At 41.8% G+C, this 14,464-nt stretch overlaps 1 protein-coding gene across 2 annotated transcripts in view; it reads right to left on the reverse strand.

Annotated features, from left to right (window-relative positions):
- Positions 1 to 1,123: 1,123 nt before the first annotated feature.
- LOC118395869 (transcription factor MafA-like) overlaps positions 1,124 to 14,464 on the reverse strand; it is a 20,893-nt gene continuing 7,552 nt past the window's right edge. The window contains exons 1-5 of one of the 2 annotated variants that reach the window (XM_035789897.2): positions 7,349 to 7,495; positions 4,662 to 5,471; positions 4,209 to 4,496; positions 2,988 to 3,206; positions 1,124 to 2,891 (exon numbers count right to left, since the gene is read on the reverse strand). In XM_035789897.2, coding sequence (XP_035645790.1) covers positions 2,745 to 2,891; positions 2,988 to 3,206; positions 4,209 to 4,496; positions 4,662 to 5,258 — 1,251 coding nt within the window. In that variant the 5' untranslated portion in view covers positions 5,259 to 5,471; positions 7,349 to 7,495 and the 3' untranslated portion in view covers positions 1,124 to 2,744. Of the gene's footprint in view, positions 2,892 to 2,987; positions 3,207 to 4,208; positions 4,497 to 4,661; positions 5,472 to 7,348; positions 7,496 to 14,464 lie in introns of those variants that run through there. The other variant, XM_035789887.2, reaches the window with a different exon arrangement.

Raw genomic sequence — 14,464 nt, forward strand, 5'->3', positions numbered from 1 at the left:
GGATTTTCTCTGTAGAGAAAATGTCATGTGGAGTCCATCTCTATAAAATGTTTGAATGCAGGAGCTACATGGGTCAGATAAAACATAAATCATCATCTGTTGATAAGATGCTCATTTCACTCCACTAATTTCTATTTTGGATGCTGCAGAATTTGGAATAATAGGTGTACATTTTGGCACTAGGGCGCAGCAGAGTACAGTTTTCTCTTCCAGCACCTCTACCATGTATTGCCCTTTTGAGTGTGTGTGTGTGTGTGTGTGTGTGTGTGTGTGTGTGTGTGTGTGTGTGTGTGTGTGTGTGTGTGTGTGTGTGTGTGTGTGTGTGTGTGTGTGTGTGTGTGTGTGTGTGTGTGTGTGTGTGTATATACATGTTTGTGTCTTTGGGCATTCAAAGTACTGTACATGTGTTCATACACATGTGCGTTTCTGCGGTCACTTTATCCCTTGGGCAGTAACCTCTAACATACTCTCTCGCTCTCTCTCTTTCTCTCTGTCTGCCTCTCTCCTATTAGCCCTTCTTAGGCTATCTAAATCTTAGCACTGGGTTTCCTGTTGTTGGTGTTTCTTGTCTCTCTCTGTAAATATTATTTTACACTGTGGGGAAAAAAGGGAGCAATTTTTCATCTCTGATATTTGCAAGCTGAGATTGTATGAATGTGAATTTGCGTGTTGTAAGTGAATGTAAGTGTGAGTAGCTGTTTGTAGCAGCGTGAGTAGGGTGAGTGTTCATGTTACTCTGTGTACGTCCTCTGCACACAATGCTACAATGGACTCCGGCAGTGAGCAGTCAGGGCGCTATTATAGCCCTAATCCTGTCCCTATTATACAGGCCAGAGAGAGCGAGAGCCACAGAGAGGGAGGCAGGGCCGAGGGTGAGGTCATCCCAAACAGCGCTCTGCCGGGGTCACTGCCTCTCTATAGAGGGACACAGAATGACAGAGAGATGGAGGGAGAGAAAAATGGAAGAGGGGATGAGGTAAATAGAACAGGTCTACAGGAGATTGAAAAAGTGGGAGGGACAGAGAAGGGCTAGAGAGAGATTACTAGGTGTTTAAAGTACACGTGAAACCGAGACAAAGAGAGAAATTCAGAAAAAGATTGGAAAATTAACAAAACTGCCAAGGATGATAAAAATATTGTCTTTATTTCATAGGAAACCACACTACAGTAGGAACATCAACCATGATTGCAATAATGATTGTAGTCATACTATTGAAAATAATCAAAAAAATAATTAAAATATGGATTTATCCTGCTTGAAAATAAATGTACACACTAAGCTTGTAGATTAAATTGTAAACCAGTAAAATAAAATAATAATAAATCGGTACATAAATAAACAATTAATAAATACTGTGAATGAATAAGTGAATAAATAAAACAGATAAATCAATTAATTAACCTACACCTAGCCAAAACAATTAGCTCTAATGTAGCTACCCTGGTAACATTTCATGAGCTGGTTAAGAGAGGTGTCTTTGAATGTCCACATTTTCTTGCATTTCACCCCACTTTTTAAGAATCCACAGTGTCCAGCTCTGTGGTGCTTGTTGCATTAAGGTTGTCGCTCTCTTACAAAAGTGTTTTCAGCACAACCTAGATTGTATTATAAAAGCTTGAAGACAAAACATAGTAACACAGTCCATTTAGCCCTCTGTTGCCTTTTTGGGGGGATGTTCATTGTACAGACCTATTTGACGACAACAACTGCAACAACCACAGTTTCTTGTTTCACATGTTAGAGTAAACTGATTGATTGTGGAAATCCTACAGTACAGGTTGACAGAAGAAGTCTCTTGGAGGTCCGTTCACAAATCACAGATATCACACTGCAATTATTCTTCATATTCATTATGACAAAAATGTATGTTATTTTAGTATGGATATCTTTTCATTTTTCTTTTTTTATGTATCTACTTTATACATGAGTGTTTATGTCAATTTTTCATTTAGCACAACCACAGGAATTCTATCAGAAAAAGGATCCTTGTACGTTATTTTTCTATGATTATTCATCTTAGAAATGTGATAGTGGGTAACAAGTCTTGGTGAGCAAAAACACCTTGGTAGGCAACTGTGAAATATTTGCTGGCGAGTACAACTGCATGCCATGGACACTTGAAGATCATACACCACTACACATCCAATACCACAGCACTACTCAGACCTTTGAGTTTCCAATGAGCCCAGTCAACCTACACCATCACAGTGTGCATGTCAGGGGCTGGATTCAACCCAACCATTGTTTGGATATCAGTTCATCTTTTAATTTGTTCTGCTTGAAATAAATGTGCATAGATAGGTTGATAGTGTTAAGGTTGATGAATGCTACGATGGAGTTTGTTCAGTTTGAGGATGACCTATGACCTTCCATGCCCTGATTTGACCAGTGCAGGATGCATCCTGAAGATGTTTCATTGAGTCTTTGTGCTACTATGAACGTCACTGTGATATCAAAACTGAAATCTTCACCATTAGTCCGGTTTATGAAGCAATCTAGGGCTCAATTCTAACCCTAAGTTAACAGTCAAGTGCCAGCTCAGCAGGTTGATTTCACAGTCATATATGGCCTAGTTTTAACCCCACTACCTGCCTGACAACCTCCACACACGCACACACACCCCCAACCCTCCCTCCCTTCCTCCCAAAGACTGATTTCCCAGTGCTGGCCTTATTTAGGCTGACCTGCTCTTTTACCCCACTCTCATCCCTCAATTTTTATGTCCTCTCCTCTGGGTATGTCCTCAGAGGAAGTAGTCAGGTGGTGGTGAGGGGGGGTTGTTGGCGTGGGTAGGTGGAGCATCGTTTGTGCTGACAAGCTTTTCGTAGCGAGCCTTGTAGGCGTCCCTCTCCCTCAGCACCCGAGATAGCTCACACTGCAGCTGTTCCAACTGAGGAGAGAGACGGACAGGAGAGAGTTATTAGAGCTTTTATTTTGTAGTTGTTGGCAGTGGTGTGTTTTTGTTGTGTGTGTGTGTTTATCCTACCTGTTGTGTAAGGACGTGTTTCTCGGACTCCAGTGCGTGGCGGTGCTGCAAGCGTTTGTAGCGACAGGACTGGGCATAGCCTCGATTCTTTAGCGTACGACGTTTCTGCTTGAGACGCACCACCTCATCCTTACTGACGCCACGCAGGTGTCTGTTCAGCTCCCGCACTGATAGGCTCACCAGCTGTTCGTCTGAGAAACGCTCATCCAGCCCACCACACTGCACACAGACACAGGGAGAGATGGTTACTTCCGAACGTTGACATGAATTACGGTTATACAGAATAGATAGGACTTAAAACATTTTGACTGACTTTCAATGTGTGTGTGTGTGTGTGTGTGTGTGTGTGTGTGTGTGTGTGTGTGTGTGTGTGTGTGTGTGTGTGTGTGTGTGTGTGTGTGTGTGTGTGTGTGTGTGTGTGTGTGTGTGTGTGTCTGAGTTGTGCATGTGTGGTTCTGTGTGTGATGTGAGATCGTGCCTAGCTGTGTGTGTCAGGGGGCACATTTTGGTATCACATGTCCATAATCTGTCAGATAATCTGACTGATTGAAAGTGACAGTAATCAGGGTTATACACGGCAATAATAGCAGATATTATCATAAGCTCACACTGTGCTCCACATACTGCACAGAGATTCTCTCAGACACCTGGTTGGAGAATGCAGCTATAGAACAGTACTGAACATTCCATACACAATAGCATTACCAGCCCCACACATAGCTCCTTCAACCATAGAACAGCTAGAGGAAAATCAAAATCAAATCAATTCAAAGCCCTGGAGTTATTGATGTGGCCTAGTAAGTATTAGCTTTAACACAGTTCATATATCAATGTTGATGTAGTACAATTGCTTGTATCTATTAAAAGGAGAATTATTGCTCCCTTTATTACATTTACTCCAATATTCTGTACTTGCCTGCAGGACAAACAATGCATTTTTAAACAAGGAATGTCTACAGATAAACTCATTGTCATCTCAGAGTAGAGGCATGTTTTCTATACTTATGGCAGGTACACGGCAAGCACACTTAATCATGTTCTAATGTTCTAATCCCAATCCTTTACAGCATGATCCCTCTATCACATCTCCCTCCCCTCTCCCATATGCTCCTGCTCCATCCAGTACTGGCGCTGTTGTTGCTAGCCTTCTCGTTTCTCTTATCTTGGTTATTCTACTATATTTTGTTTCATACTGTCATGCCCCCTGACCATATTAATTACTTGGAGGTGATGATGATGATGATGATGATGATGGCCATGCATGGGGTGGTGCGGGTGATGATGATGATTATGATGTGGATGATGGTGATGAAGTCGGTCAGAGGGGCTCTGGGGTTGTGGGTAGGATGCTGAAGAGGGGTTGGTGTTGGGGAGCAATTGAGGGCCAGACGAGAGGTAGAGGAGTGGACGATGACACATATCCGTCCCATTGGCGCAGGAAATGTCACCTCCACTGTCACTACCCGAATCCCCCAGGTTACTGCTGGAACTCTGGGAAAGCACTGGGAACTGAGAGCGAGAATACACAGTGGACGATTGGAAAGAGGGAGAGAGAAAAAGAGAAATAGAAACATTGATTATAGTCTATCTATGTCATTACGAACCCACTATCAAAAGTGAATAACAACATATAATTTACAGACATCCACAGACAATATTGGCAGTGTTACATACCTGTGAGTTAACAGCTGCTGCAGCTGAGTTCAGTAGAGCCTCCACAGCGTCCTCACAGCCCAGGAAGCTGCCGACCGACCCTCTTTCTCTGTCTCCCCGCTCTGGCCCGCCTCCCAGCAGGGACGCAGGTCCCCCCGCCTCCCCTCCAAACTGCTGCTGCAGCGCTGCGAGCCAGATCAGGTCCTCCAAAGAGGCAGGGTTAGGACCCTGGGCACCCCCATGGGAGGGGCTACCCTCCACGTTCCCCTGAGATCCAGAACTGATGCCAGAAGTGTAGCTGTTTGAGATGGACAGAGGGAAGGAGATGGAGGAGGAGGAGGAAGGGGAGAGGGAGGAAGAGGCTGAGGGAGGTGGGTGGGCATCGCTCAGTGTTGGAGAGGGGGGCAGGGAGTTGTATGGGCTAGAGCTGAGGCTGGTGTAGGGACCAGGGGAACTGGAGGGGTCGTGGGGTAGGCTAGACTTGGGGAATGTGCAGGGGGGAGGGAGAGGAGGAGTGTCAGGCTTCACCTCAAACTTAAGGAGGTCAAAGTCATTGAGGTACTCCATCGCCAGTGGACTGGGGGGGAGGGAGGGCATGGGGAGAGAGGGAGATGACATGGCCACGGCTTTGGGAGCAGACTGAGTTTGTCCGTGTGTCAGGGTTGTGTGTTAATCCACCTCTCTGTTTTAGTGCAGCAGCAGTCCATACACAACAACAGGCTTGATGCCTCCCAATACTCAGACAGCGCTGGTGTCCAATAATGGACTGACTGGTGACTGTCCTCTGTGGAGAAAACAGTCTTCCTGTGTCCGTGTGTGTTTCTTCTTGGTCTTGTCAGAGAGAGAGAGAAAATGGCATAGGTGATCATTCTCAAAGCTGGTGTAAAGTCATGAAAACAACATCTCTATGTGTTAGGTAGACAGGAACTGAGGTCAAGATAACATCTCTAATGAGGACAGAGAAGAGGAGAGAGAAGAGGACAGGATGTGGGAAACAACACAAGAACAACAATCTGGCCATAGACGGAAGAACCTCTTTACCAGACCTCTCTCTCTATGGCTTACAATTTGTCTGAGTATGTACAAGTAATGAACTAGATCCAAAACAATTAGTGCAACTTTCTAGAAAGTAGAGAAATCAGGACTCTCACCCTGTGCACCCAATCAAGTGAATTTACACTTGTGAGGTAGTGTTATTCTCCAGTGTGAGTATGTGTCCAACTGTCTGTTAGTATGTTGAAGTATTAAGTGACTAATCCTCATTCGATCCCCATTGCCCCCCATAGACACACACACACACACACACATTTACACACATGTATACACACACAAATAAACATGATTTGGATATTCCTACATCGACCTCAACTCACTAATAGCAAATATATTTGTATAGACGTTTGTCAGCTTGCATTCTTGTCGTACTATATAATTCAGACTCCTGTTATATACCGGTAGTAAGCATGCTGTTATGCAGCAAAGACTGATGTCTGATGTGGCATAATCAAACAAGAGAGATATGTATACCCATATTATACACCTAAATACTTTCGTCAACTTTTTTGACACAATCTGTGACATCATATGACTGGAATGGTGTGATGTTGAAATAATTGACTATGGGGTGAATTTGGTCATCATCATTATTATTTATTTATTATTAATATTATTATTATTATTATTATTATTATTATTATTTATTATTATTATTATCAAGTCCAACTAAACTTTTTTTGCTGTGTGAAATTTCAAAGCTATCTGAATTTCAGGGACAAATCAGTAAACAATGCAGTAGGATAGAACTTCTACCCATCTCATAGCTTCAGTATTTTCTTAATGGGATGACATTCATTCATTTGATAACATAACAGGTCAAAGCACATTTCAGTAATTCAAAAAGCATTCACTTTTCATAATCTCCATAACAGAAGAGATTTCCAAGCCTAAATTTCTAAAACTGTTTCAAAGCTAAGGTTGTGACCTAATGAAGACCTGTAACTTTTCTCTGCTGTTTTATTTCTCAAGGGTCATTTAATGAAGAAACACTTGTGCAGAGAAGATAATCTAACTGAATATTACATAAATATATATTAATGACAGAAAAACATGGACTTCAAAAACATTATCCAAAATTTACTGAACATGTCAAAAGATATTAAACTCAAAGAAAATGCTCAATCTTTCTAGTATTCTTGTTTTACAATTACATAAACAAACTGAAAATCGGTCTGATCATGTACAAGAGCACATTTGGAAACATAGTACTATCGTTTTTCTTGAAAATAAAACATTTGAAATTGGAACAACAACCTCAACATTGGTAGTACAACATCCCAAACTATTTCAACAACAAATACTTAATCAGTATCAGCACCGACTATACTGATGATAATCATCATATTTACTGTAAAATTAATAATAATGACAACCCATGTCAGACAGATGGTTCTACTGGTTCCACACATTAAGTGTAGCCCCTGATGTCCACTATGGAACATGACAGAGAGGAAAAACTGTGGGGCGCCACAGAGGCCTCAACCTGGCTTCAGCCCAGAGTAGGGGGAGAGAGAACCAACAGAAAGCCAGAGAGACATGGGGAAAGAGAGAGAAAAAAGTAGAATGACACTAGGAGAGACAAAGGCCTAAAAGAGAGAGGAATGAGAGGGATGGAGAAGAGGAGGTGTAGTTGAAAAACAAAAAGGTCTTACCGTAGGTCATAGATAGGATGATTGATTTGGATGTCCTCTCACCATTTCCCCCCACAAAAGTGACAATACTGACAGATTTACCGACACACGTTCACAGAGAGAGACAAAAAAAGAGAGGGTGTGTGCACATGTGAGTGCATATGACACTCTGTCACTGAGTGTCACTGCCCCCTCTCTTTCTCTCATCTCTGTTGCAAATCCCTGTCTCCCTCTTCATCACACTCCCCTCTTCTCTCTCACCCCAATATCTCTCTCACCCCAATATCTCTCTCTCTCTCTCTCTCTCTCTCTCTCTCTCTCTCTCTCTCTCTCTCTCTCTCTCTCTCTCTCTCTCTCTCTCTCTCTCTCTCTCTCTCTCTCTCTCTCTCTCTCTCTCTCTCTCTCTCTCTCTCTCTCTCCCTCTCTCTCCCTCTCTCTCATTCTGTCCCCCCGACTCCACTAGTCCCTACATTTTTTGTCATTGCCAAAAATACTATTAACTCTGTTTAAAATGTAATATTCTTTGCATCAACATACACCCATGCACTTACACCCATCCCCCAAACAAACTCTCCACACACACATGCAAACCCATCAGTAGTCACATGTCAGATCATATTATAAACCATGTTAAGCTTGTGGTGGTAACACCACAAGCAGCGTGCTCATCCGGGCATGTCATGATGTCACCTTATCAATGCTTCATGACATATACTTGCATCCCATTTGCTGCTACAGTGAACTGCGACTGCTACACACATGTTTATGAAGATAGCCATGTTGACAGCTTATCAACAGTGATCTTGTAATAGAAAGACTAAGAGAGACTTCTTAGTGCTTTACAAAGGTTGTATTGAAACTTGATTGATGGGTTTGTTGGCTCTCTACCTCCACACAGTGGACACTGATTCAGAGGCATTGGGTTTAATGCAGAAGACCAATTTCAGTTGAATGTATCCAGTGCCTTCAGAAAATATTTACACAATATTTACATTTTCTTGTGTTAAAGCCTGAATTTAAAATTAGATTTTTTTGTCACTAGCCTGGACTCAATACCCCATAAAAAAATGAAAAGCTGAAATGTCTTGAGTCAATAATTATTCAACTCCTTTGTTATGGCAAGCCTTAATAAGGTAAGGAGTAAACATAATACGCCACATAATAAGACTCACTCTGTGTGAAATAATAGTGTTGAACATGATTTTTGAATGACTATCTCATCTCTGTATCACACACATATAATTATCTGTAAGGTTCCTCAGTCGATCAGTGAATTTCAAACACAGATTCAACCACAATGACCAGGGAGGTTTTCCAATGCCTCGCAAAGAAGGGCACCTAGTGGTTGATGGGTAAAAAAAAGCAGACATTGAATATCCTTATGAGTATGGTGAAGTTATTACTAACTCAGTTGCCTGAGAGGGAGGAAACCGCTAAGGGATTTCACCATGATGCCAATGTTGACTTTAAAACAGTTACAGAGTTTAGTGGCTGTGATAGGAGAAAACTGAGGATGGATCAAAAACATTGTAATTACTCCTAAATGACAGAGTGAAAAGAAGGAAGCTTGTGCAGAATAATAATAAACTGCAAAAAATGTGGCAAAGAAATTAACTTTATGTCCTGAATACAAAGCGTGTTTGGGGCAAATCCAACAACACATCACTGAGTACCACTCTTCATATTTTCAAGCATAGTGGTGGCTGCATCATGTTATGGGAATGCTTGTCATCGGCATGGACTAGGGAGTTTTTTGGGGATTAAAAGAAACGGATGGAGCTAAGCATGGGCAAAATCAAAGAAAGTTTACTTTCCTACAGACACTGGGGGACATATTCACCTTTCAGCAGGACAATAACCTAAAACAAAAGGCCAACTATACACTGGAGTTGCTTACTAATGTCATGTCCTGACCTTAGTTCCTTTGTTATGTTTCTTGTTTAGGTTGGTCCGGGCGTGCGTTGGGGTGGGCATTCTATGTGTTGTTGTAGTTTTGGTTTTTTATTTGTTTGGCCTGGTATGGTTCTCAATCAGAGGCAGCTGTCAATCATTGTCTCTGATTGAGAATCATACTTAGGTAGCCTGTTTTTCCCACTTGATTTGTGGGTAGTTGTTTTCTGTTTTGTGTGTTTGCACCTTACAGGACTGTTTCGTTCAATCTCTTTGTTGTTTTGTTGTTCAGTGTACAGTTGATCTATTAAATATTAACATGGACACATACCACGCTGCGCATTGGTCCGATCTTGACTACTCTTCCTCAGAAGAGGATGAAAACCCTTACAACTAAATGACATCGAATGTTCCTGAGCAGCCTATTTACAGTTTTGACGTTAATCGTCTTGAAAATCTCTGTCTAGCAATCAACAACCAACTTGACAGAGCTTGAAGATGTCACGCCCTGACCTTAGAGATCCTTTTTATGTCTCTATTTTGGTTTGGTCAGGGCGTGAGTTGGGGTGGGAATTCTATGTTTTGTGTTCTATGTTTTCTATTTCTTTGTGGTTGGCCGGGTATGGTTCTCAATCAGGGGCAGCTGTCTATCGTTGTCTCTGATTGGTAACCATACTTAGGTACCCTTTTTCCCACCTGTGTTTGTGAGAGGTTGTCTCTGTTTAGAGCACTTTGCTTTTGAGCGTCACGGTTTGTTTTTGTAGTGTTTGGCATCATTTTGATTAAAATAAAGAAAATGTACGCTCACCATGCTACACTTTGGTCCTCTCCTTTGAACAGCCGTGACAGAATATTTTTTTTATGAATAATGTGCAAATATTGTACAATCCAGGCATGCAACACTCTTAGACACTTATGCAGAAATACTCACAGCTGTAATCACTTTCAAATGGGATTCTAACATGTATTGACTCAGGGGTGTGAATATGTATGTAAAATAGATATTTCTGTATTTAATTTTCAATACATTGGCAAAAATGTCTAACAACATGTTTTCACTTTGTCATTATGGGGTATTGTGGGTAGGTGAAATAAAAAAATATATTTCATCAATTTTAAATTCAGGTTGTAACACAACAAAATGTGGAATAAGTCAAGGGGTATGAATACCTTCTGAAGGCACTGTAGGTATCCCTCTTTCCCACTTACCGCTACTGAAACACTATGAAGACCTATAAAAAACAAGTGCGCAACAATGATGTAATGACAGAAATCAAGAAGATAAATGCATGAAAATGTTTCAAAGCGCTAGTGTCATTTAAGTGAGTCATTCTCATTCAAAATGTAACTTTCTTATTTTGTATCTGATATCTGGGGAAGGGACTATAAAGCTATTTTGTGGGGCAAATTAATCAAGCGAAATAACGCCAATTCACTTCAAATCATTATTTGACTTTCCATATTAAATAATAAACTCAAAATTGCTACAGGCACTGGCAAGAGATATTAAAATATCTGGCCATGGTTCATGTCTCTGTTCTTTGCCTGTCCCCCAAAATCCCAGACCCCATTTCCCCTCACACCCTGTTGTCTCTTGGAGTTAGCCTTTAGAAACAGTATAATCTCTGTTTTTTCACCCCTTTGAAATTCATCAAGCTGAGAAAAGCATAACAAGCACTTTTTAATGATCCTCAAAAGCTAAACTCGTTAATCCGGAGTCTCTTTGTGTCTTAATAACGTCTCGTTAAGGAATCAGTGAGTTAATATTGTCTGCCCAAATCTGATCTGGAGGGTAAACAAAACCAATAACATACCGAGACAGGCACGCACACACAGACAACCACACATACAAAAAAAGACGCACAGACATTTATTTTAATCTAGGCCATGTTATTTAACTCTGTCCAACACAAAACATGTAATTATGTTGTCTATTTATCAATCAGATATTCGGCCTTGGGGTGTAAGAACAACACAGTCAAGCAGACAGAGGTACAGCCACCAGAGACCATCCTACTGTTTCTAGAACTGCAAAAACAATTACCCGCCTTTCCTCTACCTCTATATCACTATCTCCTGTCATGTTTCCGGTGGAAAGCTTAACGTTTAAACCAACTGGGTCCGAGGGACAAAGAGAGAGAGAGGGAGATATAGAGGAACTTACCTCATACTTCATGCCAAATACATTACCACCCCTAGCGTACACAACAGCTCCAACATCCCTCCTCACCTCAACCTCTCATCATTCAGGAGCCACATCTCAAACACTATTTTCATATCATCATCAACATAACTCAGACACCTCACATACTGTATGATACCACAAATCACAATCCCCAAAGCTCACTCAGTTTCAGTCCATATCCAACCTACATGTATCTTTCTCTCCTTTGTAATATCCCTTGTTCTGAGCACTTGCTCCTGAACAGTAATACTTGCATCACCTCTCTGAAATAATATTAGCAGCATTTTTTTTAGAGACTACTGTGGCATTAAAAAATTGATCAGTCTGTCTTCCTAGCTGTTATCCACACGTGTTACTGTAATAATCACTCTATTTGGCATATGCATTTTTGATTAGTGTAATATGTGTAATAACAGTTTCACAGCTCCTTGTGTCATAAGGTTGAGCAGAGGGCTTTGGCCTAGGGCAATGATTAGCCACGGAGCCAGTGACGCCCAACCCCTCAGCACAGCGCTGACCCCACAGTCACCCCGGTTTGTCTACCCTAATACCTTAAAACAGCTCCTGTCCTGGGTCAAAGTGTCAAAAGGATAGTAGAGAAAGAGGGGAATGGAGGAGAGGGACCTGAGCAATGTCCCTCTAAGCTGCGCGGGTATGCGGCCGTGCACCTCCTCCAAGACTGCCACACAAAAGAAATGCCAGGACACACAGAGACGCAAGAGATTGAACTTTACTGAGTTCGCTCTATTACTTTGCACTATACAAATCAACACTTTTTCTGTGATCGAATGAACATTATATCAGGCTCTTTTCAATGCAACAAACCAAAACAAATCTAACTTTGCAAGATTGAGTCTGTGATTTTGTTGTAGGCAGAGCCAGAGAGCAATGGAGTAGAATTCTATTGGTCAGGATAGCCCATGAGCCCCGAGTGAATGGCTTTTCAGATCAGTCCAGATCAGCATGTGCACAGTTGTTGATATTCTTTGCTAGTTAGCGAGTTATTAGCCCTGTTATATATAAGTATAGGTCAACAATAGGGAGTTACTGCTTCCTACAGGAGCACAAAATGTGTAGACCACATTTATTTGAAAAGCCAGTCAGGTAAAAAGCTTATGTTAAGAGGTAGTGTTGTATTTTGAGACAGGCTTGAATATGCAAAGAAGCCAATAGGCAGAGGGGTAGCCAACCTTGTCTAATTCTCAATATGGTAATAATAATTACTTTTATTTAGTAAAGTGGTTTCTTGCATCATAAAACAAAGTACAGTGCAATTTACAGTCTAGGCCAATGATGTTACAGACAGAAGTACAAAATATATTTTTTTATGTCAAGCTCATCATAATGTAAAAAACGTTTTAAAAGTCTCATGCAATGTGGGCCTCCATTGAACACCACATACTGTGGGCTATAGCATAGAAATCAAAAGCTATACTATATATACAAAAGTATGTGGACACCCCTTCAAATTCGTGGATTTGCCTATTTCAGCCACAAATGTTGCTGACAAAAATGTAGCCATGCAATCTCCATAGACAAACACTGACAGTAGAATGGCCTTACTGAAGAGCTCAGTGACTTTCAACGTGGCACCGTCATAGGATGCCACCTTTCCAACAAGTCAGTTTGTGAACTTTCTGCCCTGCCAGAGTTGACGGTCAACTGTAAGTGCTGTTACTGTGAAGTGTCAACGAGACCGCCGAGTGCTGAAGCACATAGCACGTAAAAATCGTCTGTTCCCTGTTGCAACACTCACTACCGAGTTCCACACTGCCTCTGGAAGAAACATCAGCACAAGAATTGTCAGCACAAGAACTGTTCGTCGGGAGCTTCATGAAATGGGTTTCCATGGCCGAGCAGCTGCACACAAGCCTAAGATCACCATGTGCAATGAACCCTGACCTCAACCTCACTGAACACCTTTGGGATGAATTGGAACGCCGACTGCAAACCAAGCCTAATTGCCCAACATCAGTGCCCAACCTCACTAATGCTTTTTTGGCTGAATGGAAGCAAGTCCCCACAGCAATGTTCCAACATCTAGTGGAAAGCCTTCCCAGAAGAGTGGAGGCTGTTATAGCAGCAAAGGGGGGACCAAATCCATGTTAATGCCCATGAATTTGGAATGAGATGTTCGCAGGTGTCAACCTACTTTTTATCGTGTAGTGTATTTCAATGTGAAAATGTTATGGGATTTGCTCCATTGGTTTTGTTGGTAGGCCTGCATTATGCTCAAATGGCCACAATAGCCTATTGGCTTCTGTCTGAAACTGTAAGGGTATTCTCACAAATTTCTAATTTCCACTCAGTTTGCTCAGTGCTGCAAAATATTAGAGGGAACATTGAACATAAGGGATTAAAAGTGCAACATGGCCTGTTTTCTAACAGAGCAGGGCACTGACTGAGACAGATGGTGTGACGCTGTGGTCTGGAGGTTCCCTCTAACTCCCTCTGATCCCACAGATACATGTCCTTATCCTGGCTAACTCTGTTACAAGCAGCAGGCTTACACGTCTCACCTCATAAGGGGGCCCCCTCCCTCGCAGGATCTGTCTCCTTCACTCTCTATCTCACCTCCCATGCACCCAGTAAAGCCTGCCGTGCCCCTATTCTTCTGCTTTAGACATGAAAATGACTGATTTTGTCCATCCCTCTCCTACTATATATCCTGTGCCTATAACAATATTAAATACAACAATATTAAATAAAACATTACTGTAAAAACACACAAGAAACACAAGTAACCGTCAGGTAAAGAGTCAGATGATGTTCTACTACAAATAATTCATGGTTTCACCCTTTAGTTTTTGCAATTTGTTCTCCTCTTATATTTATTTATTTCCCCAAATCGATCTCCATTATTCACTGTTGCAACAGTTGTTTATCGTTTATCTCCCTCCCTCCACCCACCCACCCACCCACCCACCCACCCACCCACCCACCCTCCCTCTCTCCACCACTCCCTCCACCCTCCTTCCTCCCCCCTCCCTCCATCCCCTGTGTGTCTGTGTCTGTCAATCTCCTTATTATTGTAAAAGGGATCTAATCCACCACTTCAACTG

The sequence above is a fragment of the Oncorhynchus keta genome, chromosome 1 (assembly GCF_023373465.1).
Source record: "Oncorhynchus keta strain PuntledgeMale-10-30-2019 chromosome 1, Oket_V2, whole genome shotgun sequence".
In the NCBI taxonomy this organism is placed as follows: domain Eukaryota; kingdom Metazoa; phylum Chordata; class Actinopteri; order Salmoniformes; family Salmonidae; genus Oncorhynchus; species Oncorhynchus keta.